At 37.4% G+C, this 27,181-nt stretch overlaps 1 protein-coding gene across 2 annotated transcripts in view; it reads left to right on the forward strand.

Moving 5' to 3' along the window:
• ST6GALNAC3 (ST6 N-acetylgalactosaminide alpha-2,6-sialyltransferase 3) overlaps positions 1 to 27,181 on the forward strand; it is a 527,343-nt gene that overhangs the window by 307,809 nt on the left and 192,353 nt on the right. For both annotated transcript variants that reach the window (XM_059135170.1, XM_059135171.1), the window contains exon 3: positions 24,521 to 24,930. In XM_059135170.1, coding sequence (XP_058991153.1) covers positions 24,521 to 24,930 — 410 coding nt within the window. The remainder of the gene's footprint in view (positions 1 to 24,520; positions 24,931 to 27,181) is intronic.

Consider the following 27,181-nt stretch of genomic DNA (forward strand, 5'->3'; position numbering starts at 1 on the left):
ATTTATTTGTTATCTGTCTTTTCTGGACTCCCTTTCCCACCCCCCATCGTGCCTTTAGCCTCCTCCATAATATCTTATGGCGTTGTACTCGCAGCTTCTAGCGAGCTGATATACAGAAACAGGCCCTGTTCTTCAGCCCTATAGTTTACCTTACATTCTGATTTTTTTTTCCCCTGCACTCCCTTTTAAATGTGCCTACATTTGTCCTCCATACCATTCTGCATGTCCAAGAAGCCTGTTTAGTACGGTGGCTAGGAGAGCAGGCTCTGCAGCCAGCTTGTCCTGATTGCAGATGCTGGCTTTTCCCTCTGATCCTGGAGAAGTTATTAGGACTTTGTTAACTCATTGATAAAATGGTAATGATAAGCCTTCCTTCTAAGACTGTTGTGATGGTTATTGGTGTTTATCTGTGAATTGTTTTGGACAGTATTTGACACAGCATTAATAGAAGTTGCCGTTATGGTTATTATTCATTTGACAAATACTTGGGGATGGCCTGCTAGATGTCAGACCAATTATGGATGCTGGAGTTATACTGGGAACCAAACAAATTCCTTGCTTTTCTAAAACTTACATATGATTATTAATTAAGCATTAAAATTGCAGTTGAATGTTATGCTTTGGACCCTTTTCCAATGACCCTTAATCTGCCTTTTTCTTTTCTCAATTAAACTTAAGAGTATAATACTCTTGTTCATAGATGAATATCCTACTGTAATTTTATCCTTCCCTTGTTTTCTAACATCTCTCCATTTTCATGTTGTGCCCATTTTTTGGACAGGCCTGCTTAAACAAGAAACGTCCTATGATCCTGGCTTCTCCAGCAATCATAATGTTTTCATTACAAATTTAAGTCTCTTTTAGATTCTGTCCCTCTAACTCAGTGTGATACTTTATCTGAAATTTCATACTGGACCTCATGGATATTAAAGTAAAATGTGGGTGAAGAAAGCAGTCTTTTGAAAAAGTTCAGGAGAGGAAAGAATCAGGGACTAAACCCTGACATGTCTATTTTAGGACAGTCTGTCTGGCAGGGTCCCTGACTAGGAATCTGCTTATAGGTGAGTTTGGACACATGCACACATTTATATGGTTTAGACAGTGACTATACTGAGTGTACTTTACAGTTTCTTTGTTCAATAGGAGATGGATAAACCGTATGTCTCAATGGTACCAGAGGTCTCTCTATTCTTGGAGATTCCTCCAAGTTCATTGAATGTAACAAAATTTAAAATTTATGCACTGAAAATATGAGATGCTTTGTAAATAAAGTAGTATCCTACTTAACACTGATGTTGGGTAATGGTGCTGAAACCACTCTATCAGTAAACAACACAGCTAAGTCTTTTAACCTGTGTGGTATTTACAGTGCATCTAAAATTACTTTTATGTTTTTAAAATATTGATTAACATCTGCTTTGGGCCAGGCAACTTGTTAGTGTTGTTGATACAGTGGCAAACAGAATGTCCTCTTTCTCCAAGAAACGTCAGGAGTTATGGGGAAGACTGACAGTAAATGAGTGAATGGGTTTAGAAGTACACAATTATAATGATGATTAGGGTCTCTGAAGGTACACCACTGTGTGCAATTTAAGGGCCCACGGATTTACTTTGAGCTTGAACAAAGAAGTCAGAAAGAGACTTCTTTGAGAAGCTGACATTTCAGCTAGATCCTACATGATGAGAAGGAACTTGTGAAAATGGCAGGCAGAGTGGAGGGTTAAGTGTTCCAGGAAAAACAAGACAGTGTTCCAAGTCCTGAGGCTGTGGCAAGAGCATGACATGGTCAAGAAGAAATGAAGTTTGCTGGCTGGCTGAGATTGAGACGGCCCGAGTCCAGGGCGCCTAAAGCCACATGAAGGGTTTGGAATTTATTCTGCATACAGTGAGAACCTTGCGGGTTTGGGGTTAACAGAAGTAACAAAGCAGTCTCCCTAAGGGTTCTTCTAGCAAGGAGTGCCAGAGGGCAGCATCTTATTTTGTGTAGTTAGTGTTTTGATTCAGTTACTTTTATGGACCCACAGCTTTGTGAGAGTATGAGATGTGAATTCCAGAGTTTACAGTCTCCATGTTTATTTTGAATGCTAATTATCCCAAATATGTTTTTAATTGGTAACTGTGTATCTTAGACACACTTCATTACATTTAACCTTTCAGATCAGTTTTAATTCATCCTCTTAAAAAAAGTTTTCTATTAAGACAGTATGGCACACATCAACATTTTAATTACTTTCTTCTAGAAGCTTTTTGTATTAGACAGAATTTGTCTGTCAAGGGGGAAATGAAAAAATGATCATACTTTGAGAAAATAATACAAAATAAGATCAAGTGCCAAACATCCCAGTGTGTTTGTTTTCTAGATGATTTAGTATTCTGCTTTTACAGGATACTGTTTGTACCCTCAGCCTAGCTTTTTCATAGCATTTATTAAGAATGGCTGTAGTTTGGGGCACTTGGGTGGCTCAGTCAGTTAAACGTCTGCCTTCAGCTCAGGTCATGGTCCTGGAGTTCTGGAATCGAGCCCTGCATTGGGGGTCCCTGCTCAGCAGGGAGGCTGCTTCTCTCTCTCTTGCTCCCCTTACTTGTTCTCTCTCTCTCTCTCTGCGAAATAAATAAAATTTTTTAAAAAAAGAATGTATGTAATTAATTTTTTATAATAACCAACAATTTAAAGCAGCTGGATATTTGTTTCCTCCCCTTTGTATGACCTGCTACCACTTCCTATCGTTGTATCATACTGACCTTTTATTCAACCTCTATACTCAAACTCAGTTTTATGTATGATTCTTGTTTTAATGGATTTTGATAGATTTCTCCGCTCATTTATTTATAGAATGATTTATTATTTATGTTGGTTTCATGGTGCTTTTACTTCTGTGTTTTGGTGTGTTTTGGTGGAGCACCTTGTATTCCAGAAAATATTTCATCATGGGGTATACGTGAACTTTAGGTAAGTTGTTGCAGATAAACAAATGTTCATGATTCTTTCTGCCCGCTATCTGCCTCTATTATTTTCTTTAATCTCCAAGGTTTTTTGGTTTGGTTTGTTTGCTCTACTTTTGAAAAGAACTTCTGAATTAAATAAGTTTGAGCCAGTGAGAGGGACTTTGGTGTTAACTAAAGAGATGGCTTTAGAGATGGTTGGCTCTCTCTGGTATCTACATTATTGATACTCTCTATTCACTACCAAACTTCGAGAACACTAGTAGCCTTCCAATTCTAAAACTTTGCTAAGATTTATTAAGGATACTGCTACTGATAATCAACCTTTTAGCTAATGGAGCATATATTGATTTTTTTGCACAGAGGATGTTTCCCTCCCAAGGGCTTTTGGCTCCAAAGACTCAGTGTTGCTTTGTGGATTTGGCAGGCCTCAGAGGAGCCTGGCTGCTGGGAACTGAACTGCTCAGAGCTTGCCAACCCCAAACCACTGTGTTTCTCACAGCTCTCCAGTGCCAAAAGTTGGTGTGCCAAGGAAACAGAAACCTGTCTAGAAAATAAACTGTTTTCTCTTGACTTTTCCTCTAGGAAGACTGGAAGTTAACCTGTAAGTTGTTTTGTGGTTAAAAATGATTTAGGACATTACGTGGGAAGTTTAATGCCACAATCTTACAAAGAAAACAAATCGATGCATGAATTACGCTCCTTGAATCACTTTGCTCCCAGTTATCAAAATGTCTAATTTTTTTTTTAGTTTAGTTTAGTTTTTATGTTTTTTTGTTTTTTAATTTATTCATTTGAGAGAGAGACACACACAGAGAGTACAAGCAGGGGGAGAGGCAGAGGGAGAGAGGAAGAAGGAGGATCCCTGTTCAGCAGGGAGCCAGACTCGGGGCTCAATCCCAGGACCTGAATGAAGATCATGATCTGAGCCAAAGGCAGATGCTCAACCATCGGAGCCATTTAGGCACCCCTGTCTAATTTTCTTTTAAGAGATCAGTGTAATTGTTGCAGTGGTGATGGTGGTGGTTGTGAGCTAAGGCAGCCACTGTGTGTGACAGGCCTCAGATGTGAATGTGTGTTGTGAGTGTGGGACATGGGATGGAACTTATCCCAGCTTGTTGATTGTGTACAAACGAACTCAAGTTTTGTGGGCAGGTAGTGCTGATGAGATCGGGAGAAGAGCAGTTTACTCCCTAACAGAACTTTTGCAGGATTGCATATTCTTTAGAAACAAGTTGCAAAGCTATTAGGAGCATATATATATTTCATAGCACTAATGTAGCCAAATTTCATTAGAGCCATTGCCTGATTGTTTACTAGAATTCTTTCATTTCTTTTAGATCTGAGTTTCACAACCTCAGCACTATGGACAGTTTAGGCTGATGAATTCTTTGGGGAGAGTGTGGCTTTGCTGTTCATTGTAGGATGTTTAGCAGCATTCTTGGCTTCTACCCATCACATGCCAGCAGTACCACCCCAGAACCCCCAATTATAATAACCAAATATGTCTCCAGACATTGTCAAATATCCCCTAGGGGACAAAATTCATCCTAGCTGAAAATCACTATTTTAGACTCAGGTACTTGGGAAAATGATCATATAAATCAGTACATTAAGTGCATTAAGTGTAGGCTGCTTTTTTTTTTTTTTTTAAGACTGGATTTCCCCATCTTATCTCATTATTTTCAATAACATTCAAATTCAGAAGCTGTTGCCCAGTGCTACCAAAGTCTGAATAGATAGAAAGTAAACATCTTCTTTTTTATTAGATAAGATGTCCAGCAATGAAAATCCCTGGATTTAAAGAGCTTGTTAAGATGTATTATGTCAGATGAAAAGTGCTATTTTAATAACTCATTGTTATTCTTAGCATGGACCTTTTATTTTAGAAAAATGGATAATTAGCATTTTGGCTTATCACTTTCTCTCCATGAATACAAATAATTTGATAGACAGACAGCCAAGAGAGACTTCATTAAATAATGGGTCTAATCAGCCTGGGACTAGAGTAAATTAGGGGTTTGACTTCCAGCTTGAGAGTTGGAACTCAGGGTTTGGTGGTCATGTCAGCTCATTCATCCAGGATATTTTTGTTGACCGACTTACTGTTGCAGTCAAAAACCAGAGCACAGGTCAATTGGTTAGAAATGATCAAAACTCAACTTGGGAAGCCATAGGCTACCCTGCATTTAACTTGGCGGCTGGAGAACTGCAAGAACACATTCAAAGCATAACTACCAGTCCTATGGAGTTTGGACTTACCAGCTTCAATTCAAGATAATGGCCCATTATTAATGGGGAAGTATTAGAAAGTTTTCCAGGGGAAAAAATATCAGCTTGGAACTGTTCCCCTGTGCATACATTATATGCTTCACTGCCATCTGTGGGGATCCATACTCTGCATAAAGCCTTACTAGTTTTCCAAAAAGGACTACAAATAACCCCTTATTTTTTGAGAACAGTCTTCCTAACCCCCAGCCAGGAAATCTATTTTGAAATTAATTTTCTTTCTAAAATTTTTAGCTTAATCTATCCTTTTGTTTCTAAGAGACAAAGCCCAAGCCCAATGCCGTGTTTGATTTGGAACGGCCTCTCACTGTCACTCGGAGGAGACGGATCACCATTAGAGGAATTTTCTTGGCCTTGGTTGTCTTTTGAAGCTTGCAATGCGGCCTTAAGAAAGGATCACGATTGTTACTTACGTTTCCTCCGTGGGGCAGAGGGAGAACTTCGATCTGAGGAATTTTTCTCATCATGAGATAGAGGAATGATTTTCTTCACAGTGCGTGCTCTCCGTTCACAACCAGCCCACATGGAAGCCTTCATTCTGATGTTTTCTTAGTAGTACCTATGTACCAAGCAGACTTGTGGGGGGAACAAAATGAAAGAAGCAATTGTCTGAGGCTTCTGAAACATACTTAATTTTATTGCTAACATCTTCTAAGCAAAACAACAAAGAGCTAAGTCAAATCAGAAAGATTTTACTAGTCCTAAAGGGGATCCTCCTCACATGATATAATGCAGGAAATAACAAGGCCTCATTTCCTCTTGTAAAATGTGTGTATGCATGACTTTATCAACCACATGATCCGTTATTAATACATCTCTATAACCCCTGAGAGCAGGGTCAATCCTGGTAACTAGAGAGTCTTTAGGGGACTGAGTGAGTGATAGTCGTGTGGATATGAGCTTGGAAGAACCAGGAGAAATATACTGCTTTGTGAAGAAATGCAGAGAAATAGAGTCAATAGGAAGAAATGAAGATCCCAGAGGGAAGAGCCCTCTTTTGTACCTCCTGGGTGTCTTCAGCTAGATTTATCTTGCCCATGAATGACTTGTTGGGGGGATGAACGGTAATGTTGGATTTTATTCAAGGTTGCCATGTGGGCAAATACAGTGGTTGCTCATGGATGACTAATCAATGAATTGGAAAAGTTATAAAACAGAGTCACAAAGTTGAAAGATGGACGAGAAAGTGCCCAGCTAGAAATTGACAGAGACGGATTTGAACACAGGTATGATGACAGAGTCAGTGCATATCTGTGTTCTATTATCCTGCTTGAAGCCGGGTGAGAGAGAGAGAGAGAGAGGGAGCACAAGTAGGGGGAGTGGCAGAAGGAGAGGAAGAAGCATAGGGCTTGGTCCCAAGACCCCGAGATTATAACCTGAGCCAAAGGTGCACGTTTGACCAGCTGAGCCACCCAGACACCCCAGCAAGTCCCAGTTTTATTGGAAGCATTTCCTATTCTTTGCAAAAATTAATACTTCCTTGTTTATAGCAGTTAGACACACACACACACACACACACACACGCGTGCGCACATACACACCCACAGACCATTTTCATAAAAATCAGAACTAGAAAAATTATTTGGCTTTTTACTTCTCCACTTTGCAAATGGAATTCTATAGAGCAGGGTTATTTATTTATTTTTATGGGCAGGCCCGTGTGTTCAATAATATATTCATACATAATTCACTAACTTATTAATTAGACCCCATGTTTCAGTATGGAATGACAGACAGGAGCCCAGGCGCGAGGCAGGGGAACCATGAGAAGGGCACACACATGTCATGACTGCAGCACACGGCCACAACTTTTAGCAATTAGATTTCCTTCTTGAAAGGAAAGAAAAGGATACCCATTCTTTTCATAGCCTTTTAGTAAGCCTATTCTGTAAATGAAACAAAAATAAAAATTTGTTTACATTTTGGATTGCCTATGCCTTCTCATTTTATGGCAATTGATCTGTTTAACTCCAGGGCCTTATTTCTTTTCAGCTTCAAAATATGTAAATATTGCTACAATATTCAGTGCTTGAGATGTTCAAATTGCCCTTTATCAAAATGATCCCATGGAAAGTTCTAAAATTCAGTTACATAGGTTTTGGAGAAGAAACTAAGAAAGTCTGAAATCTGCTCTTAAAACTAGCCACAAGGCACTGTCATTTTCGATAAAGCACGTTGGTTTGTTCATCCTGTGGATAATTATTTATTGTTGTCTCTTGATCTTCTGAAGCCTAAGTAAGGTCTCTAGTTTGTCTGGTTTCCGCAATCTTGGGTACTAGAAGGGTGGTGATTTTCAGTTTTAGCTAATTGCTAGGCTTTACATGGTCACGGGGAGTGAGCATTTTAGAAAGCCACTTCATTAAAGCATTAAAATACTGTGGGCTCAGTAATTTCATTTACTGGGTCAATAACCCATGATATCTAGAAGAAGATTTAAAATAGTTTAAAAATAATTATTCAAACAAGAAAGGAATTTTAAGCTAGAACTACTATAGTAATAAAGGAAAGAGAGACTCCAAAGCAAGAATAAACATTTAAATTGTAATATCGGATTCCTATAACTCAAAGGGTTTATTTAGCTTGTTTGATAGTGGATCACCAGATTTCAGAACTGAAATAAACTTTAGTAAGCATCTAGTCTCGATGTAGACACTCAAGTATTTTATTTCCCCCTTAAAAAACCACTTATAATTCCATATCTGGACTGGAGGCCTACATGTTCATTTTTCTTAGAGCATTCACAAATTTCTTAATCAGTTTTTACCCCTGGGTATTTTGCATTTTGGTGATACTATACATTAAATATTTTTCTATTGTAGTTCTGTTTTTCACTGATGTACTATGAATGGTAATTTTGTATATCCATGTTGTAACTGGCTACCACTTTAAATTTTTCCTGTTCTAACACTTTTCTCTGGTTTGTTGTGTTTGCAAGGAACACTAGCATATCATCTGCAAATAATGCTGATTTTCTTCCTCTGTTCCAGTATGAATACTTCCTCCAACCCTGCCTCTTCAGTTATTATATTGAGTAGAACTTTCAGAACAATGTAAAATAATTTTGGAATCAGTGAGCATTCACATCTTGTTTCCAGCCCTGAAAAGACCATATGTAGTATAGACTTTCCAAACTATCTGCCAGACCATTACTGCATAGGATGTTAATCAGTCTCCTAACAACAATAATAGCAACAACAAAAAGAAAGAAAGAAAGGAAGAAAGAAAGAAAGGAAGGGTGGGTAAGGTTTCCATATAATTTTCTGGGACTCCAAATTAAACAAAATGAGACAGATTTCTTTAGCGAATGACTTTTCATAGCCTTAGTGTATTTTTTAATCTTATGGCTTTTAGGTGTTTTTTGTTTGTTTGTTTGTTTTTAAAGATTTTATTTATTTATTTGACAGAGAGAGAGAGACAGACAGGCAGAAAGAGCACAAGCAGGGGGAGCAAAAGACAGAGGGAGAGGGAGATGCAGGCTCCCTGCTCAGCAAGGAGCGGGATGTGGGGCTCCATGTCAGGACCCTGAGATCATGATCTCGGCCAAACGGCTTGCTGAGCAGACATTTCACTGACTGAGCCAACCAGGTGTCCCAGGTATCCCAGGTATGGTATTTTTTTTTTGTTGTTGTTGTTGTTGTTGTTTTATTTTTTTTTAAGTTTTATTTATTTAAGTAATCTCTACACCCAGTGTGGGGCTCGAACTCATGACCCTGAGATCAAGAGTTGCATGAGCCAGCCAGGTGCCCCAGCCTCTAGCAGGGCATTGTTCCCTGTGATGTTGGTTATGATTTCAGAATGATATTCCTTATCATGTTAAGAAAATATCCTACTCATAGCTTACTAAGAGGGTCATATAAGTAGGATCTTCTACTATATGTCCCTTTGTGTCTGGCTTTTGCTTGACATAATGTTTTAAGATTCATACATGTTCATTTTTTTTCAATGCTGGATGGTATTCTTTTGCACAAGAGTGTTGATGAATGTTTGTGTTATTTGCAATTTGAAGGTGTTAAAACCAATGCAGCTTTGAATACTCTTGTACATGAATCCTGGTATATAAAGAAATGTATTTGTATAAGCTATATAGCAGGGAGTAGAATTCTTGGGTCTTAGGGTATATATTATATATATATATTTTTTCAAGTATACAGGAGAATGCTTTCATTTTCCAGTGTTTATGAAAAGCTCACTCTCGCCCAGTTATTGTTTGAGACTTCCAGTTCTTATACATTCTTTTTAGCATTTGATATTGGCAGACATTTTAATTTCCAGGCAACCTGGTAGAGGTGCAATAACATCTCATTGTTTTAATTTGCATTTTTCTGATTACTAATGACAAGCACCTTTTCTGATGCTTATTTACTATTTGAATTTCCTCTTTTATATAATGACTGAATCTTTTGCCTATCTTTCTGTTGCTTTGACTGTCTGCTATGCTATCATTAATTATTGATTTGTAAGGATTTGTTATATATCTATATATTGACTCTTCTTAGGATATGCATATGTATATATATGCACATATACGTATACACCGTATACACATACACATCACAGAGTGGCAGAGAGAGAGAGTAGACACATACACACACACACACACACACACACACACACACACCTGTAGCCTGCATATTTGCTCTCTTAATATTGTCTTTTGGTGAAAGACAGACATTTTTAAATTTAATGTAGTTTATTTTGTCAACCTTTTCCTTTATTGTTAGTGCTTTTGTATCTTGTTTAAGAAAAAGTTGTCCTGCTATGATGTTATAAAACTTTTCTCCTACATTTTTTTTCTAATAGAGTTGTACTATATTTCAGATAAAATTTTCTAATTCTCCTCCATATAAATAAGGGTCTAGACTTACTTTTTAAAAGATTCAATTCTTCCAACTCCCCTTTCTTCAAAGCCTGATTTTTTTTTTTTTTTCTCCATTGCTCTGCTTGGTGCTTTGATCCCATATTATTTGGGTTTTATTTGGGTGTGTGTTCCATTGGTCTGTTTGTCCATCCTTATGCCTGTTAACATCCTGTTCTTTATCCAAGGGTATCCTAGCTTTTATGGCCCTTTTCATTTCATATGCATGTTAGAGTGAGCTTATAAAATTTGACAAAAGAAATCCTGCGGTATTTAGAATTTTGACTGAGATAACTTTGAATCTGTAGCTCAATCTCAGGACAGGTTACATCTTTACATCATTAAGGTTTCTATTCTATGTATATATTATATCTCTTCATTTGTATAGAGTTATTCTTAAAAGTGTTTATCATTTAAGATCTGTTATTTTCTCCACAGAGGTCTTGCACATCTTTTACTAGATTTATTCCTAGGTGTTCTTTATTGTGATATAGTTATAAATGATATACTTTCCTCTACTTTCACTGTTGCTGATTTGCTTGAAATACAATTGATTTGTATCTAGCAATCCTACTAAGTCTAATAAAAATGATAACAAATTATATGTGCATTCTTTTATAGTGTCATATCATCTGTGAGTAATTCTTGTTTCTTCTTTTCCATTTCTTACACTTTCTTTTTTTTTTTTTTTCCTGCCTTGATGCACTGGTTAGGACCTCAGTATAATATTGCAAAACAATGGTGGTAGTAGAAATCATTGTTTTATTCCCAGTTTCCAACATTTTATGATTAAATGTGCAGTACAATGTTGAATATAGAAGTTTTATTTTGTTTTTATTTGTGAATGTTGTTAATGTTGTAAATTACATCGATATATCTTTCTCCCCAACCTTTTTATTCTGAAAATTTTGTATGAGTTGCAAGTTTCATTGAATACCATTTTTTACTTGAAATAACAGCCCACAGACACATTATGAATATTGAGATTTAGGTATCTGGCAGACATCATCTTAAAAATGAGTGAAGTGAACCTGTCACTTCCAGAAAATAACAGACAGCATATTTTACTAATGACAAGAATTGAGCTTTCAAGTCAAAATTAGCATTTTGGAAAACTTATATTTGTCACCATCAGCTTTCTGGTTTTTCAGAACCTAAAGGCTTTTCTGATGAGGCCAGTGATATTATCAATGAATGTGTTTAAAATATACATTTGAAAATTTCAACACATTAAATATCAGCATAACTCATTACACTAATATTTTTCAAAGACCAGTGTGTGATGTTATAAAATCATATATCACAGTATTAAAGATCAATGAAAAGTATAAGATAGACCAATGGATTCTAATGCAATAGTAGAAAATTTTATTGATATGGCTTCAGGTTCCATATTGCAAATAAAATTTAAGATATCACCATTTGTCAAATTTTGTTATATATTCAAAGAAAAATATCTACAATTACCTCCCTTTCCCTACTACATATCTTTGTGAAGCTGGATGTTTTTTCTTCTGCTTCAACCAAAAACATACATTGCAGTGTATTGAATGCTGAAACAGATACGCGAATCCAGCTATTTTCAATTAAGCTAGACACTAAAGAAATTTGCAAAAGTTTAATATAAACAATGCTACTCTTTTCACTATTTCTGTGAGAAATAGAGTACTTTTCAGAAAATACATGTTAACATGACTGGGTATATATTTTTTTTAATGAATTGATATTTTTAAATTTTCTCATTTTCAATTTTGAATATGGGTAAATACAGATATATGTTCAACTCATGTAAACAAACTATCTTTGGAATCCTCAATAATTTTAAGAGTATAAATCACACCTGAGACCAAAATGTTTGAGTACTGCCCTAGAAATAGCACCAGACATCCTAAGCTTATGAAAGTATAATTTTATTTGGTACATTTACCATGACAGTGGAAGAACCTCAAAATATTTTAAGTCCATTTATCCCCTCCCAAACTATATGCTCTTTTATGGTAATTTTAATTCTAGAATTTCCTCTTTGCTTTTGTGTTTATGAAGTTTCACTGTGCTATGTTTAGATGTAGATTTTTATTTATTTTCCCTATGAGTCATTAGCTTAACCTTTCGAATGTGTGGATTCTAATAAATTGTGTAACATTCTCAGCTATTATCCTCTGTTCTATCTCTCCTATCCTCTGGTATTTCAAAGAAATATATGTTAGGTCTTTTTAAGTGTGTTCTTTGTGTCTCTTATCCATTTTTTAAAATCTTGTGTTTTATTCTGAATATTTGCTTTTATCTTCTTTTTTAAAAAATTTTAAAAAGATTTTATTTACTTATTTGAGAGAGAGAGAGAGAGAGAGAGGGAACATGATCAGGGAGAAGGAGAAAGGGAAAAGAAGACTCCCCACTGAGCAGGGAGCCCAGACTCAGGGCTTAATCCCAGGACCCTGATATCATGACCTGAGACCAAGGCAGACTCTTAACCAACTGAGCCACCCAGCTGTTCTTGCTTTTATCTTCTAATTCACTAATTCTCTTTAAGCTTTGTCTAATTTGTTATTAAAAAAATTCATTGAGTTCTTCTTTCATGTATTATATATCAGTTGTAGATTTTTTTAAAGGGTTTTATTTATTTATTTCAGACAGAGAGAGTAGGAGTGGGGGTGAGGGCCAGAGGGAGAAGCAGACTCCCCACTGAGCAGGGAGCCTCACATGGGGCTCAGTCCCAGGGTCCTGGGATCATGACCTGAGCTGAAGGCATATGCTTAACCAACTGAGTCACCCAGGCACTACAGTTCTGGAACTTCTAAGTGGTTCTTTTTTACATACACTCCATCACTTTTTATAGTTTTCATTTTCCTGTCAACATTTCACTTGGCTTTTATCTCCTTGAATGTAGTGAACATAGATTATTTCAGTCTATACCCTGTAATTTCATATGTGGAGCTCCTATGGAGCTCTTTCTTTTTTCTTTCTTTAAAAAAAAAAAAAAGATTTTATTTGTTTATTTGACAGAGAGAGAGAGGAAGAGGGAGAGAGAGAATATAAGCAAGGGGAGCAGCAGAGGGAGAAGGAGAAGCAGGCTACCAACTGAGTAGAGAGCCTAATGTGAGGCTTGATCCCAGGATCCTGGGATCATGACCTGAGCCGGAGGCAGATGCTGAACCAACTGAGCCACCCAGGCAATCCGGGATTCTTTCTTTTGGTTTTCTCTATGGATGCTTTGTCTTTTAATATGTCTGGGTTTTAAGATTGTGTGTTGGGCATCGTGTTTGAAATTTTATTTGTAACAATAATTTGAGACCTAGTATGCTATTAACCTTCTTCCAGAAAAGATTTTTATTGTTGTTTTATTTTGGAGGGTTGGAGGGTGTTTTGTTTTGTTTTGTTTTGTTTGCTTTTTCCAGGAGTCTATGGTTATTAGAAGTTCAGGACTATATAATGCAGTTTCTGAAGTTGAAGTTTTTAGAGCTAGCCAATCAGCATGAAAGAAGATGAAAGAGATTTTGGTAGACCAGTTTATTTCAAACTTACTGTTACCATACATCTTAGGAGTCCCAGTCCAGAGTAGATGTTGATTTATCCTTTTTGGGCTTTGGATTCTGATTTCTGCAGAAGCAGAAGTCAGCTATTTATATCAGAGCCACAAATGCCTTGAGGACAAAGCAGCATTTAGTGTTGGTCTACCTCCCCAAGTTCCAGATTTCTCCAGGCTGGCAATTCCTCACTGTCCTATTAAGTCTTGGATGATCTCAAATAGATTGTTTCTATATTTTTTTCCAGCTCTTCTAGTTATCTGCGATGGAAGGTTTGTCTGAACTTTGTAAGTTAATTTGTGAAATCAGATCTTCTCATGCTGGTACTTTTTAAAAATAATGATTTTGAATGTCCTTTGTCCTTTGGTTTTACATTTCCAAACTAGAGTTTATTTCCTGAAGCCTGAGACAGTTGAAAGCCTACAGAAACCACATTTTTCTCCTTATTCCTAAAATAAGCATAGTCTTGGGATTTACAGCACACACATCTCTCTCTCTGTCTCCAGTGAATGAACCTAACCCCGCTGAGACATTCATGTTTCCTTTTCTCCTCCATTTGCTCATTTTGCCACCATTTCCTCCCACTTTCTGCTGGGAATCCATATTACTAGTGCTCACAATTATTTCTCAGCTATGAACTTTCAGTAGATCATTTGCCTCAATATCCAGCCCTGAATCAAGCTGGTTAGCTTCTTCATTCCTGCCTCTGTGCTTCTGAATAGTACTAGAAAGAATGTATAATCGTGCAGCACACTCATCAAAAATCTATAATTTCTAAATTCTGGCTGTGGCACTACTGGCAATCCTTTTGATTCTTGCTCAAAATATTCTCTTTCTCAGAATTCCATCCCTCTTCTGAAGTTGGTTAACCTTACTTCTAAGTATCCCATCACTCAATAATTAACCCTTACTTGCTTTTTAGAAATGCAAGAGAATCCTGAGCGAACTCTAATTGCAGTTCTCTCTTGTAAGGTTTCTCCTCTCATTCTTAATTCTTTTTTCCTATCTCAGAGGAAGAAGTGTCTCTGTCTTTTCAAAGGATAACCATTCAACTATACTTTGAGATTATTGACTCATGTCTTCCCGGGATTCTTATTCCATTCATTGGTCCTTCTCTTTCATTTGCAATCACTCCATCTTCACCAGCTCCTTCCTCTCAAAGTATCCTTTAGCCTAGAAAATGAAACAAGGTGGGAAAAAAATTATATTGAACAAACGTTCAGTTTATAACTAGACTTCAATGCTGGCAGAAATTCCACGTGACAATTAAGAAACTTCATAAGGTAACGTGATTTTCTTCCTTACTTCCAAAGCAAATGTTAACCAGAACATACAGAGGACCTCTAATGTTATGTAATTTACATAACTTTGTGGGAAATAAAAGCTCTCATGCTTGGTACTACATGCATACTTCCAATATCTTCTTCATTTGCTCTTCATAGCCTCTGACTTGGGTTAATTTCAGTTGTAAGTGCTGCTCACCAATCTAGTAGTATTCAAGGTTCTAATTGGCAAGATTTACTACCCTAGGATCTTCTGCACATAGTACCCCAGGCATTGACCTTTATCATTTTGTTTTTCATCTCTGTAATCAGTCATTATGGTCTCCTTATTTATCATTGCTAATTCCTCTAGGACAACATTTCTCAAACCTAGATATCTATTGGAATCATCTGCGGAACTTGAAAAAAAAGAACAGCTTATATGTGGGTGCCGTCGTCAAGAGTGGTTGGGGGTAGAGTATTGCCATTATACATTTTTTAAAGCTTTTCTGGTCATTGTTGAATTAAGTTGAGAACCATGTCCCTAATTGAGTGACGTTTTAAGATACCAATATTAAAGCATGAATCAGTGTTCTTTCTTACTTTCCGATATGACATAGGGGGTAGACTATTAACACTATGTCCCTGAGTGGATCATCCTGAGAGGAAAATAATCCAGAGGTAAGTTGGCTACAAAATTAGTCTAATTTTGTGACCTTCCAATGATAGTGAAATATGATTTCCTTCCATGATTCCAGCCCGTAGGAGAAAACTCTTAGCTTGAGAAAACTCGTTTTTTTGCCTTCTACTCCAGAGAATGCAAGCTGTTTTCCTTTGGCATACTTACGTGATTATACAGATTCATTTCCCTCAAGGAACTTCCAAATAAAAAGAGCACATCATCTATGGCAACTGAGAAACATAGCTTTATGTTACCTGTTTTAGAATTATTTCTTGACATTAACATTTTTATGTACCCCCATATTAAGTTTTATGCTTAGATGTAATGCCACAGGTAGAAATCAAGGTAAATGCCATATCCCAAATCCACAGAGAATCAGAGCCAAACCATGGGTTATCAAATCTGTCTTTTTATGTGCTGTTACTCGTAGTGTGTGATTTATATACACTCCTTTTGAAAGCTGCATTAACTGAAAGATGCTGGTTTGTAAAGGAGCAAGGTAGTACATTTATAGGCTGGCTTGGTTGAACTGTGCTGCTTTCTCTCTAGAAAGTCTTTACAATTCTTTGCTCACAGTTAGAGGTCTGCTGAAAGTGACTCGGTGTAGATGAAAACAGCTTGCTTAATCATTCCTGAAACACGGGAAAAATTAAAATACATTTTTTTCTTTGTCAAGCAATAAAAACAATGCCAGATTGTTAATGCCTCTTTTGTACCTTTCACTTGAAAGACCTCAAAAGAACATCAAGGAGAATAAAGGCAAAATCTATTCCCCAATGGCATCATTATACATGTTGAAGCCTCTAAAAACTAAAACTCTAAAGACATTCATGAAGAGTAGAGGAATAAATGACAGCAAACTGAAGAGTGCATCTCTGGAGCTTTGTTCAACTTGCTCTGTTCAAACTCACTCAAATTGGATGATGAAAAGTGAAGATCTCATTTGTTTCAATATTAAAGTAGTAAATTAGTGAGTGGTGGGTTGCTAATTGTCCTGTAAAGCATTTAGGGTGCCAGGAGTGCCCCATGGCCAATATTTTAAATTGCATTCTTATGATTGAAATGAAAGCAACCATTAGAGGAGTGTAAAACAATGTTTTTAATAATTTAAGCTAGTTCGATTCAAACATGATTTTCATTCTGAAATATTTATCGAAGCTCCTGTTTTTATTTGAGATGAGCAAGTTTCATTTTAGACTTCAAGGCGTCAAATAGAAATTCATGTTCAGTATGGGGCTAGTGTGGGGAGAGAGATTAGCCCTCTTCAGTGTAGTGTTTCATCCCTGGCTGTGTCTGTTTGCTTCTGGGTGCAGAAGTAGCAGGTTTGGTTAAATTTTACTTGAGTTTTTGGTGACCTTTTCTAATCCTGACTGTTTCATAATTTAATGTCTTGACCTTCGTTTTCCATAGAGCCACCTTAGTGATAAATGCAGAGATTTAATAACTAGAACTGGTTGACAGGTGACCTTTCGTATGTGACCATTTCTCTTTGCTGGGGAAACCACACTGTTTTGCAAGTTTTAATTCTCAGATTTTAATTATCTATTCTATAAGCTCTAATTATCTTGTCTATAAGCTTATTCACAGAGAAAAAAAGGAAAGGTTAAATATTTCATTCTTCTTGCTGATTAAAATGCAAAGTGCTTGGCAGTTGTCCCAATATATCATTCAAAAAAGACAGGGCAATTTGTCAGGTTCTTACCCAAAGAAGAAAAAAGGAGAGTTTTCCAGAGTGGTTGGTAAGGAGCGGGATGAAAAAAGTGGCTGTGAGAGCGAGCGGTCTCATTAGCTGGATGAGGATAACTGCACCCACGTGTGCGTACAAATGTATGTGTCCGTGTCTGTGTGGGGTGTGTGTGTGTGTGTGTGTGTGTGTGTGTTTGTGTGTGTAAACTTGGGGCAGAGAAACAGAAGAGTTCTTTAACTAGATGTGTACTAATCTGAAGAGAAAAGTGACTGCAAAGTAACAAAAGGATAAACTTGCCAATCAGGGTGGGTGACATGTTTTGTTAATTTTTCCTTTTTAAAATTTTTTTTTAAACCGGGAAAGGATCTGTTGGGCATGTCATGGTAAGCTGGTTTCTAGGATCCACATAAATTCTATTAAAACACAGGAAAATAAACCTTATTATTAAAATGTCACAGATTCTTAAAAAGAGGTAAAGAAGAGCGAAACTTCTTCCCACCCTCCCCCGTAGGATCAAAGAATATAGGAGCTTCTTGATTTCCCTGTGCTTCATTCTTCAGCATTTTTACAAACAAAGTTCATTTTTTGTGCCAAATACTCATGCTCCTAATAAAACAAAAATAAAATTTGGCGTGGCTGTAAAAGGACCTATCGAAAGGACCTAATCTCCCAATCAGCTAGTATTCTGGAATCTGCATAAGTCCAGAGGGAAGAATGACTCATGAGGTAGAGAAAGGCTTGGCAGTCTTGGGAGTCTTTGATTCCCAAATAGTTGAAAGCAGCCAAGTGGGCTTCTAAACTGAATTTACCCCAAGGAAGTTTTCATGCATAGGGAGATATTCCCTTTAGCCACGGAGAGCAGCTTCTGAAAACATCATCACCATGTCCTTTTTTCCCTCAGACATGGATCGTAATCACTTAATGCTTGAGAAAGAAATACAACTCACTGCTGTTATGAAAAAGTTTTAAAAAACTAAATAAAGATGTGGAGAACCATTTGAGGCTAATAGAGTTGATCATAATTAGTTTATCTTTGAAGTTTCAGCCAGATTTCAAATAAAAAATAAGAAAAAATTTTCTACATAATTTCTTATGCCATGCTAATACCGTTACCAAAGAGGAGAGGTTAATTCTGCTTATATGCAAACCTTAATATCTCTGAGGAGCCTCTCATCAATTGAAAAACATTGTCCTCTTTTGGCAAAATTGTTGGCCACCAAGATGTTTAAAATCATTAATTTATAATTTAATATCAATAATTTGAGTACAATAGGTGGGTGAGATTTGAGATATTTGCCTAAATGTATATTAGAAATAATGCAAATTAATCATAAATATTTCTTTGATATCTTTCCCTTAGTGCTATGAGTGCCTTTTGTGAGAGATAACATATGCTCCTCTTTTTAACCTGAAAGATGTCTAGTACCCACTGGATATCATGTTCATCTCAATTTCCTCAACTCTATAATGGGAAATTAAAACAATCCAACTTATGAAGAATTTATTATGAGAATGAATGGAATAATGTAATAAAGTGCCGGGCAGGATGAATGGTCCATGATAGATGTTTAATCCTGTTTCTATCAATAAGTTTAATACACTGTGCTTAGATATCTTTCTCATTCTGTTTCTTCCGTTTCTCCCTCTCTCATCCTTTCCCTATGCCTGAGATGGGAATCAAGTCCTTTTTTCTTATAAGGAAGCGAATGTCATGATTCATTTTAGCAGAGAAAGGACTTGTTTTTCAAGGCAATTCCTAAGGCCTTTAAAATAGTGAATGAATTGACCCTAGTTAATCATGGAACTCTGCTATGCCTCAGAGCTGTGTACTGAGATTAAAAGCTCACACTGATTAGATTTCTAAAATTATTTTATCCTTCATGGTGCCTTTCACAGAATAAGTACTAAGTAAAAATTACTTGGTTGTTAATAGATTTTGCCAAATTCTTAACTTTCCTCAAGCCAAGCATTCATAACCAGATTTGCAGGTATAGAGTTTGTATCCTTTTGCAAGGGAGAAATACCCAAATCAAATACAGTGATCTTACCATTAAAACAATTTTTTTTTCATCATTTTAGACTTCAAGTAAATGGCTGTTTGGAGGCACCTGGGAGGCTCATTTAAGCTTCTGCCTTTGTCTCAGTGATGTGACGATCCCAGGGTCTTGGGATTGAACCCCAAGTCAGGCTCTCTGCTCAATGGAGAACCTGCTTCTCCTTTTCCCTCTGCCCCCAACTTGATGTTTGTGGGCTTTCCTTTAGCAGGGACACAGTTGCCCAGACACGGTTGGCTGAATATTTGTGGCAATCTCAGTTTATAGATAGAGCCACAAGCCCAACTAAAGCATTTGCCTTGATGATGCTATGAGTGGACAAGAGAAGAAGATGAAGAGGTCAAGTTTGCTTTTAATGAAAAGAAGCAAAAAAATAAGCACAAGTCAACTAAAAAGGAGAATTCAAAATTAAGATAGGACTTGATACAGTGAGCTGGCTAAATCTTTCCAAAGGTCTCAGAAAATCCAGGGCCTCAATCTGGAAAGAAACTGCTTACTGAGGCAGAACTGAGCGAGTGGAGACATATGGAATACATTTTTTGAGCAAGGGCCCCAAGTCAAATAATATAAAAGAGTTCAAGAAACAGCAGTACGTTTTAACAAAGAAAGCTGAGATCACAAGATGCAGGGATAAAACTAATAAAAGGAACTGAGATAACCAGATAAGAGCAACTCTTGGGTCAAAAACCGTCTATTCGTGCCTCGGTATTTCTTTTTTATCATGGCTTACCATAGTTTGAAGTGTCTTCAGATGTATAAATGAGTCCCTTGGGCCTTAGCAAGCTCTTGGTGTTACCTGAAGCTTCTGATTATGATTAGGACTGTTGCATTCATCTAGCCTGGCTCTCCCAACGTACTGCAAAATGGTCCCTGCCACCAAGTGGCAAATAGAGTGTCACCATATGCAGCCATGTCTCCTGGTACCTCATTTAGGAGGCCAGGCAGACGGGCAGGCCTGTAGTCAAGCAGGCTAGGTACGTGGAAGGCTCTTACAACTCTGGCTATGGTCATAATATATAAAGGAAAGGGACGATTTCAGGATCACCACCGATCCTCCAAGCCATTACATTCCCAGCTCTCTGCCCAATTCCATATTTGTTACATAAACAAGAGGCAGTGGTTGCCAATGTTTGCCCTCAAGTTGTTAGTCAGCTGCTGACCTCATAATCTGCACAGCTGCAGCCTCCCGATATGTTGTCATGAAACAGATTGTGATGTCTTAATTGATCACTTTCAGAGGTTACAATTGTCAAGTGAAACCAGGATGCTGATTCTTATTAGCTAAATTAAGGCTTGTTACAGCCGACCAGCTAATTCACTCAACGACTGGGAAATCTGATGCGAATCTGTAGATTAGAACACATCTGAGGCTCTATCTTTTCTTTTTCTGATTTTTTTTTTTTAATTTGTGGAAGCCATACCCAAAAATGCTTTTATTATGCAGTCAAGCAACTTCTTGGAACAGAAAATGGAATGTAACCTCCCTGCGCCATATGCATCTCGGTGATAAGTTGGAGTGTGCCATATGACATGCACAGTTTAAATCAGGCATTGATTTGCATGACTGTAAGTGGGTTTGGAGGACTCAGCTAAGTGTAATGTATGTTAGGCCCTGCTGCAAATCATTTGGCAGGAAGAATATTGTGTTCTTCCTCATTGCCCTGAAAAACTGTGACTCCTAGATGCATGAAGGTCTTAGATAACAGTCCCATCCTAAGAGGCATTCTCTTATGCCCCCATCTGACCATCAGTGAGGTCTTCACTATGCTACCACCCACAGAACCTCATTTCCAATTCCCTAATATACTCACCCACTTCGAGCAGAACTATTCTAACCTGCTGTTTAGAAATCTTATTGTAGCAGGGGTGATGGACAGTCCCTTTGATAGCCAAGTTTTAAGACACTTCATAAATGGCGAGACTCCAGTGGCATGTCCAGTCCATGCCTGAGCCTATGCTGTTTCATGTCCAGCCCTGTTCAAATCCTACATGATTCTAACAGTTCAGTGAATCTATTTATACAGGAAAAAAGAAATTTCATTAAGCAGAACTTTGTGGATGTAACCAGTCAGGTTTTTTCAAAATCCTTCATTTTGACATGAAACAAATAGATACATTTGTCCATCTAGTGTATTTCACAGGTGAACAATAAAAATTAAAAGAAGTAAAGTTAAATTAACTGAATAACTGCTAGCATCCAAAATACAGTGGGAAACACAAGGATGTTCATCAAAGCAATTATACAAAGGAAAAAAACCAGATAATACCCAAATGCCCAACAGTAGGCAATAGGTACATTATGGTATGTCCACATGAGAGAATATTGTATCAGCATTAAAAATATCTCTAAGGAGGGATGCCTGGGTGTCTCAGTTGGTTAAGCCTCCCACTCTTGGTTTTAGCTTGGGTCATGATCTCATGGGTCCTAAGATTGAGACTCGCCTTGGTGCTCCGCTCTCAGTGGGAGTTTTCTTAAAGATTTTCTCCCTCTGTCCCTAGCCCCCAAAACAAATAAATCTTTAAAAAAATACATCTCTAGTGACTATTTACTGGCATGGGAGAGTTTAATGATGGGAAATTAGTGGAAAAACCATGGTTGCCAAATTTTATAATTACTATTTTTCAACCTAATATATCTAAGAGGAGGAAAGTAACATGAAAGATTGTAGCAGTTGTCAAGTGGTGGAAATATGGAGAGTTTTTATTTTTTTTTTCCCCAAGTTTCTACAGTGAGCCCATATTACTTCAATAATCAGGGGGAAACGTGTTTTAAAGGAGTTTGAGTAGTTCTATTATAACATTAGCTGCAGGGAGTCTGTGTTCAAAGCATCTCTAATCTAACAGGTCTAGAAATGAGCTCATTCTCCTCAGCTGATCCTGCTCCTCCTAAAGCCTTTGCCTGCTCATTTAAAGCCAAGTCTAGTCTTCTAGTTGTTTAGGCTAAAAACTGAAGTTATCCTTGATTCTTCCCTGTCTCTCAGATTCCACATTTCCTCTTACTGGTCAACCCAATAGGCTTTATCTTCAGAATATGTTCAGCGTGTGGCCAGCATCTTGCTACTTCTTCTGCTACCCTACCTAGTCCAGGGCACTATCATCTCTTGCCATGATTGTGACAGTAGTCTATTCTCCGAGTTTCTACCCTTTTTCTCTTTGTCGTTTTTAACACTGCAGCTAGTGCTTTTAAAATATAATGCAGATCAGCCCCTCCCCTATTCAGAGCCTTCCAAAGGCTCCTGAGTAAAAGTGCCTACGTGGTGTCTCCCTGGTCATCTCTCTGATCCCAGTACCCTCTGACTCTCCTGAATGCCCTGCCAGGCCACATTGCTCTCCTTGTGTTCCTCTCCTGCCATGGGGTGTTTGTGGTGGCTTTGGTTTCACTTTGCAGGAATGCTCCCCACTCTTACCCTCGCATGCACACACACACACAAATCCCCATAGCCAGCCCTCTTATTTTCTTCATTTTTCCACAAATACCATTGTCTACCCAACCCCAGCAGACGTTTTCTGACCATTCCACTAACACACACACATGCATCCTAACCCCCTTCTTTACTTTAATTTCCTCTATTTGGCACCTGTCTTCACCTAACATATACTATGCTGATTTATTAATTGCCTCTCTCCTCCCAGTGGAGGAGAAGTTGTATGTAAGCTCTATGAGGTCAGGGGGTTTGGTTAAAATTTTCACAGCTGAATCATCCCCAACCTCTAGAACATGGCATATCATAGTTGCTCAATAACTACTTTGGATTCCTCCCATTGATAGGAAAGACATCTTGTGACAGTTGTGTGGTAATTTTACTGATGACTTTTCTGAGGTGCTTGCTCTCTCAATTTACCTACCTAGACTGAACCTGTTTGTGTGTTGATAGGTTTCTTCTGGATTGTGTTTCTCTTTCATCTAAATCAACAATTCTCAATGAATTTGGAAAAGTCCCTTTCTTCCCTAATACTGAGTTCAGTGTTCAGCCTCCTAATAAATTAGTCTGATTCAGTTGTTCTCAGTGCCTAATTTAACCACTACACTGGGTCCTATAGTCATCTCAGGACTTCTCGGGAGTGGGATTAAAATGAAAAAGACAGACCCTAACAGAGTTTACTGTACAGTGCACAGACATAATTAAACAATAAAATACAACGTAACTAATAAAATAAGGGCAGTACTCAGTGTGAGAAGAACTGGACCAATAGGCACAATAAAAACACAGAATCAAATGTTAGATACAAAATGTGGAATCTCATAATAGGAAGATGAGAAAGACGTATATCAACAGAGTGCATTGCTCCTTTAACACTGTTTTAAAAGATAGACTGACTTTTCCTCATGTAGGAGGAAAGTGGCAAAAGGAATTAATTTGGTTTGCCTGGGAGGAAGGAATTAGGGAATGATGGAAAGAGCAATGGGTTTAGAGCTAGAAGATCTAGATTTGAATCTGCCACTACAACTTGAATCTATCATCTGCAAGTTCTGGAAGCTAGTGCTTTACCCTCTATGAGTCTCTGTTAACCTCATTGGTTTAAAACAAGGAGGGTGGTGCTTAGACCAGCACTAGAGATTATTATCTCTGTACAACCCTTCCCCAAGTTTTTAAAAGAAGCCTTTCATTATGCATCTAAAATAAATAAGAACACAAAGGCCAGTTAACATGGTGATACAGGGAAATTTTTAAGGGTTTTTAATAAAATGTTTGCCCACCTGAGACTTGTCTTCAATAGTTGTTGGTTCTGAACATCTTTTTCAGAACCTCGTCATTTGCTGAATTTTTCATATTTTCATCAACTGCTACGTAACTCTTCATACATACAAGTAAAATACAGAATTGAGGCCTAGATATATTTCCTTTGCATTTCTTTTTTTTTTTTTTTAGCCACTGTCTTTATTAAAGAGATTAAATCTTCTCCTATTGCCTTATTTCATTTGAAATTATGGTTTTGAAATGAAAAGTCATTATTTAGCATGGAAAACAAATGACTATTTTTCTATTTAATTTTAAACAGACACAAGCGGGTAGAAATTAAAATTATTTCTTAGCTGTCTGTATTCACTTTTTAAATGGACTCATGTCCCTACCTTGATAACCTGTGGTAGCTGCTATAGGATTGGTCCGAATATTTCAGAAAATCCCACACTCGGGGACTATGTAATAAGAGGAACTTATTTGGATGGCTGGAACTTACTAATTTACATGTCTCTCCCCTGTCTCATTTCTCTGTTTTTCAGCCTTTGCAACTGGACTGTGACCTTTGCGCCATAGTGTCAAACTCAGGTCAGATGGTTGGCCAGAAGGTGGGGAATGAGATAGATCAGTCATCCTGCATTTGGAGAATGAACAACGCCCCCACCAAGGGCTATGAAGAAGATGTGGGCCGCATGACAATGATTCGGGTTGTGTCCCATACCAGCGTTCCTCTTTTGCTAAAAAACCCTGATTATTTTTTCAAGGAAGCAAATGCTACTATTTATGTTATTTGGGGCCCTTTCCGCAATATGAGGAAAGACGGCAATGGCATCGTTTACAACATGCTGAAAAAGACTGTTGACGTCTACCCGAATGCCCAAATTTACGTGACCACTGAGAAGCGCATGAGTTACTGCGATGGCATTTTTAAGAAGGAGACTGGGAAAGACCGGTGAGTCCTCTGAGAGGCAGCCTCATTGTCTTTTATGCTAGCCCCTTGCGGGGTTCTTTTGCCAGCTATCAAATGAACAGAGTTATTTTTCAAATCGATTGTTATATGTTTTTTTACTATTACGATTACTTGATGAGCCAGCAACTAGGCCGCGTTTATTCCACCTACACTACCTTCTGTTCTCTCCATTTTGATTGGCTTGAGGATCCAAAAAATACTGGATGCTTCCCCAAGATATCTTTAGATTTGTTCTTATTTAGCTCAATTTGCTATCGGTTAAATTGGATGTTAGCCAAAAGGAAGTATACACATTTCTGTTTCAAAACAGAAATGTTAAGGAACTTTAGGACCTAAACTCCTTTGGAAGTTGTGATAAAAATTTACCTGAGACAACAAAACACAGCAGGCTATTTATTCTCTAATAAGGTTGCGTCGCTTCTTGCATGCAAATAGACCGTATGATCGTGAGCTCCATACCTGATATCTAGCAGATATGTTGGTACGTTCAGCAGAATACCATATTGAAATGAGGCATTACTGGAAGTCATTAACAGTGGTTTCTTGAAGAGAAATGAGGTATAAATTCCATTCACTCAATTATTCCACAAACCAGTTTGCATTTTTCATTACATCTGTTTTTTTTTTTTCCTGTAGTCTTCTGTAAACCACCTTCCCATTTCCTTTTCTTGAGGCCTGCTCACCTTATTTTTCTCCTACTCCTTACATCTCCTGCTTTCTTTCTCTGCTCCCTCTAACCAACCCCCCCCCCCATTCTCCCATCTGACTCCACTGGCTACCATTTTTTCTTTCTTTTTAGAAAGATAACCAGTATGTGGAAGAGAAGTAGAATTATTAGTTCATATTTCTAGTTCTAATAAATAATTGTTGAAGGAAAATATTGAAGCTAATTGCAAAAGTTTTAAGTTATGTGTGAATTGTACTTATTCATGTCATACCATGGATAAATTGAGCAATGGCTATAATTCCAATATTAACAATCTGATTTCTATAAAATGTATGTCTTTCACTCTTCTATATTATCGAATCTGAATTTTAACTACATTAGGGTATGTGCTTGTGGGGGGAAGTTTCTGATATCTCTGGGTATAATTTGTATTCTGTTAATTATTTTAAAATCTTATCTGTCGTGATTCTCCTATTGATAAAGTAGGATGAACATAGCATTTTCTACTTCTGAGCACCCAAGATGCACAGCTTCTAATATAATGCAAGACAGGAATTGCTGTAATGCTGGTCTTTTCCACTGTTAGAGTTCACAAGAAGAATCCCAGTGGTTAGATTTGAATCGGTGTAGCAGAAGCTGTCCAAAGAGATAGGCATGAGAGATAAAGGAGTGGGTATGTAGCACAATTCTATATAAAGGTTTTGACCATCTCAAGGGGTTTGAAAATTTCTGGTCTCTCATTAGCCCAAAGCAATGCAATTAATTAGATATATTTGGTATTTCATTAGTCATAGTCAGCCTTCAGGGTATCCCCCAGTCATAACTATATGCCCTAGAATCATTTGAGGCATCAGAGAAGAGCTCAGCATGTTGTATGGTTCTATGTATTTATATCATGTTGGCTTTTGCTGTGAGCTTTCAGGAGACAGTACAGTGTCACAGATGTGTGGATTGTATAGCAAGAATTGGGAGAGAATAGCTTTGGAAGACTCAATTTTCCTACTGGTTGTGATGAGGAAAGCTGTTTGTATAATGGGAAAAATCTTGCTTGATAAAATTAATTTGCAGATACATTCAATTGGTAAGGTTACCAAAATAAAAAGGGGGGTAGGCAAATTGATTTTTTAATGCTTCCTTCTGTTTTCCTCACTGTGTCTATTCATGTCTGGTTGCAACATGGAGTATTGCAACTAAATTGAAAAAGACAAATGTGCTAGTGTTTTAGAAATGAACAGAATGGGTGGTGTTGGTGAAATCTAGTTGGATGACAAAAGGTTGACCAGATGGCCTCAATGACCTGTTATCAGCTCTGTGATTTAAATCTGTATCCTAACTTTAGCAATATGAATTTTATTGTTTAAGGACTTCCCATAGTGATCTGTTGTTCTTGGCCAAAGTTTATTTAAGAATGTTTCTTAACTTCTTATGAAGGAAAATGTCAAAATTATAAACTAGAGAGACTAATCGTGTAATAAACCTCTGTATATTCACTGCTCAAGTTGTATAATTATTAACTCATGGCCAATATTGTTTCATCTATATCCCTACACTTTCTTTCTCCCCAAG

Source organism: Mustela lutreola, chromosome 10 (genome assembly GCF_030435805.1).
Source record: "Mustela lutreola isolate mMusLut2 chromosome 10, mMusLut2.pri, whole genome shotgun sequence".
Classification (NCBI taxonomy): domain Eukaryota; kingdom Metazoa; phylum Chordata; class Mammalia; order Carnivora; family Mustelidae; genus Mustela; species Mustela lutreola.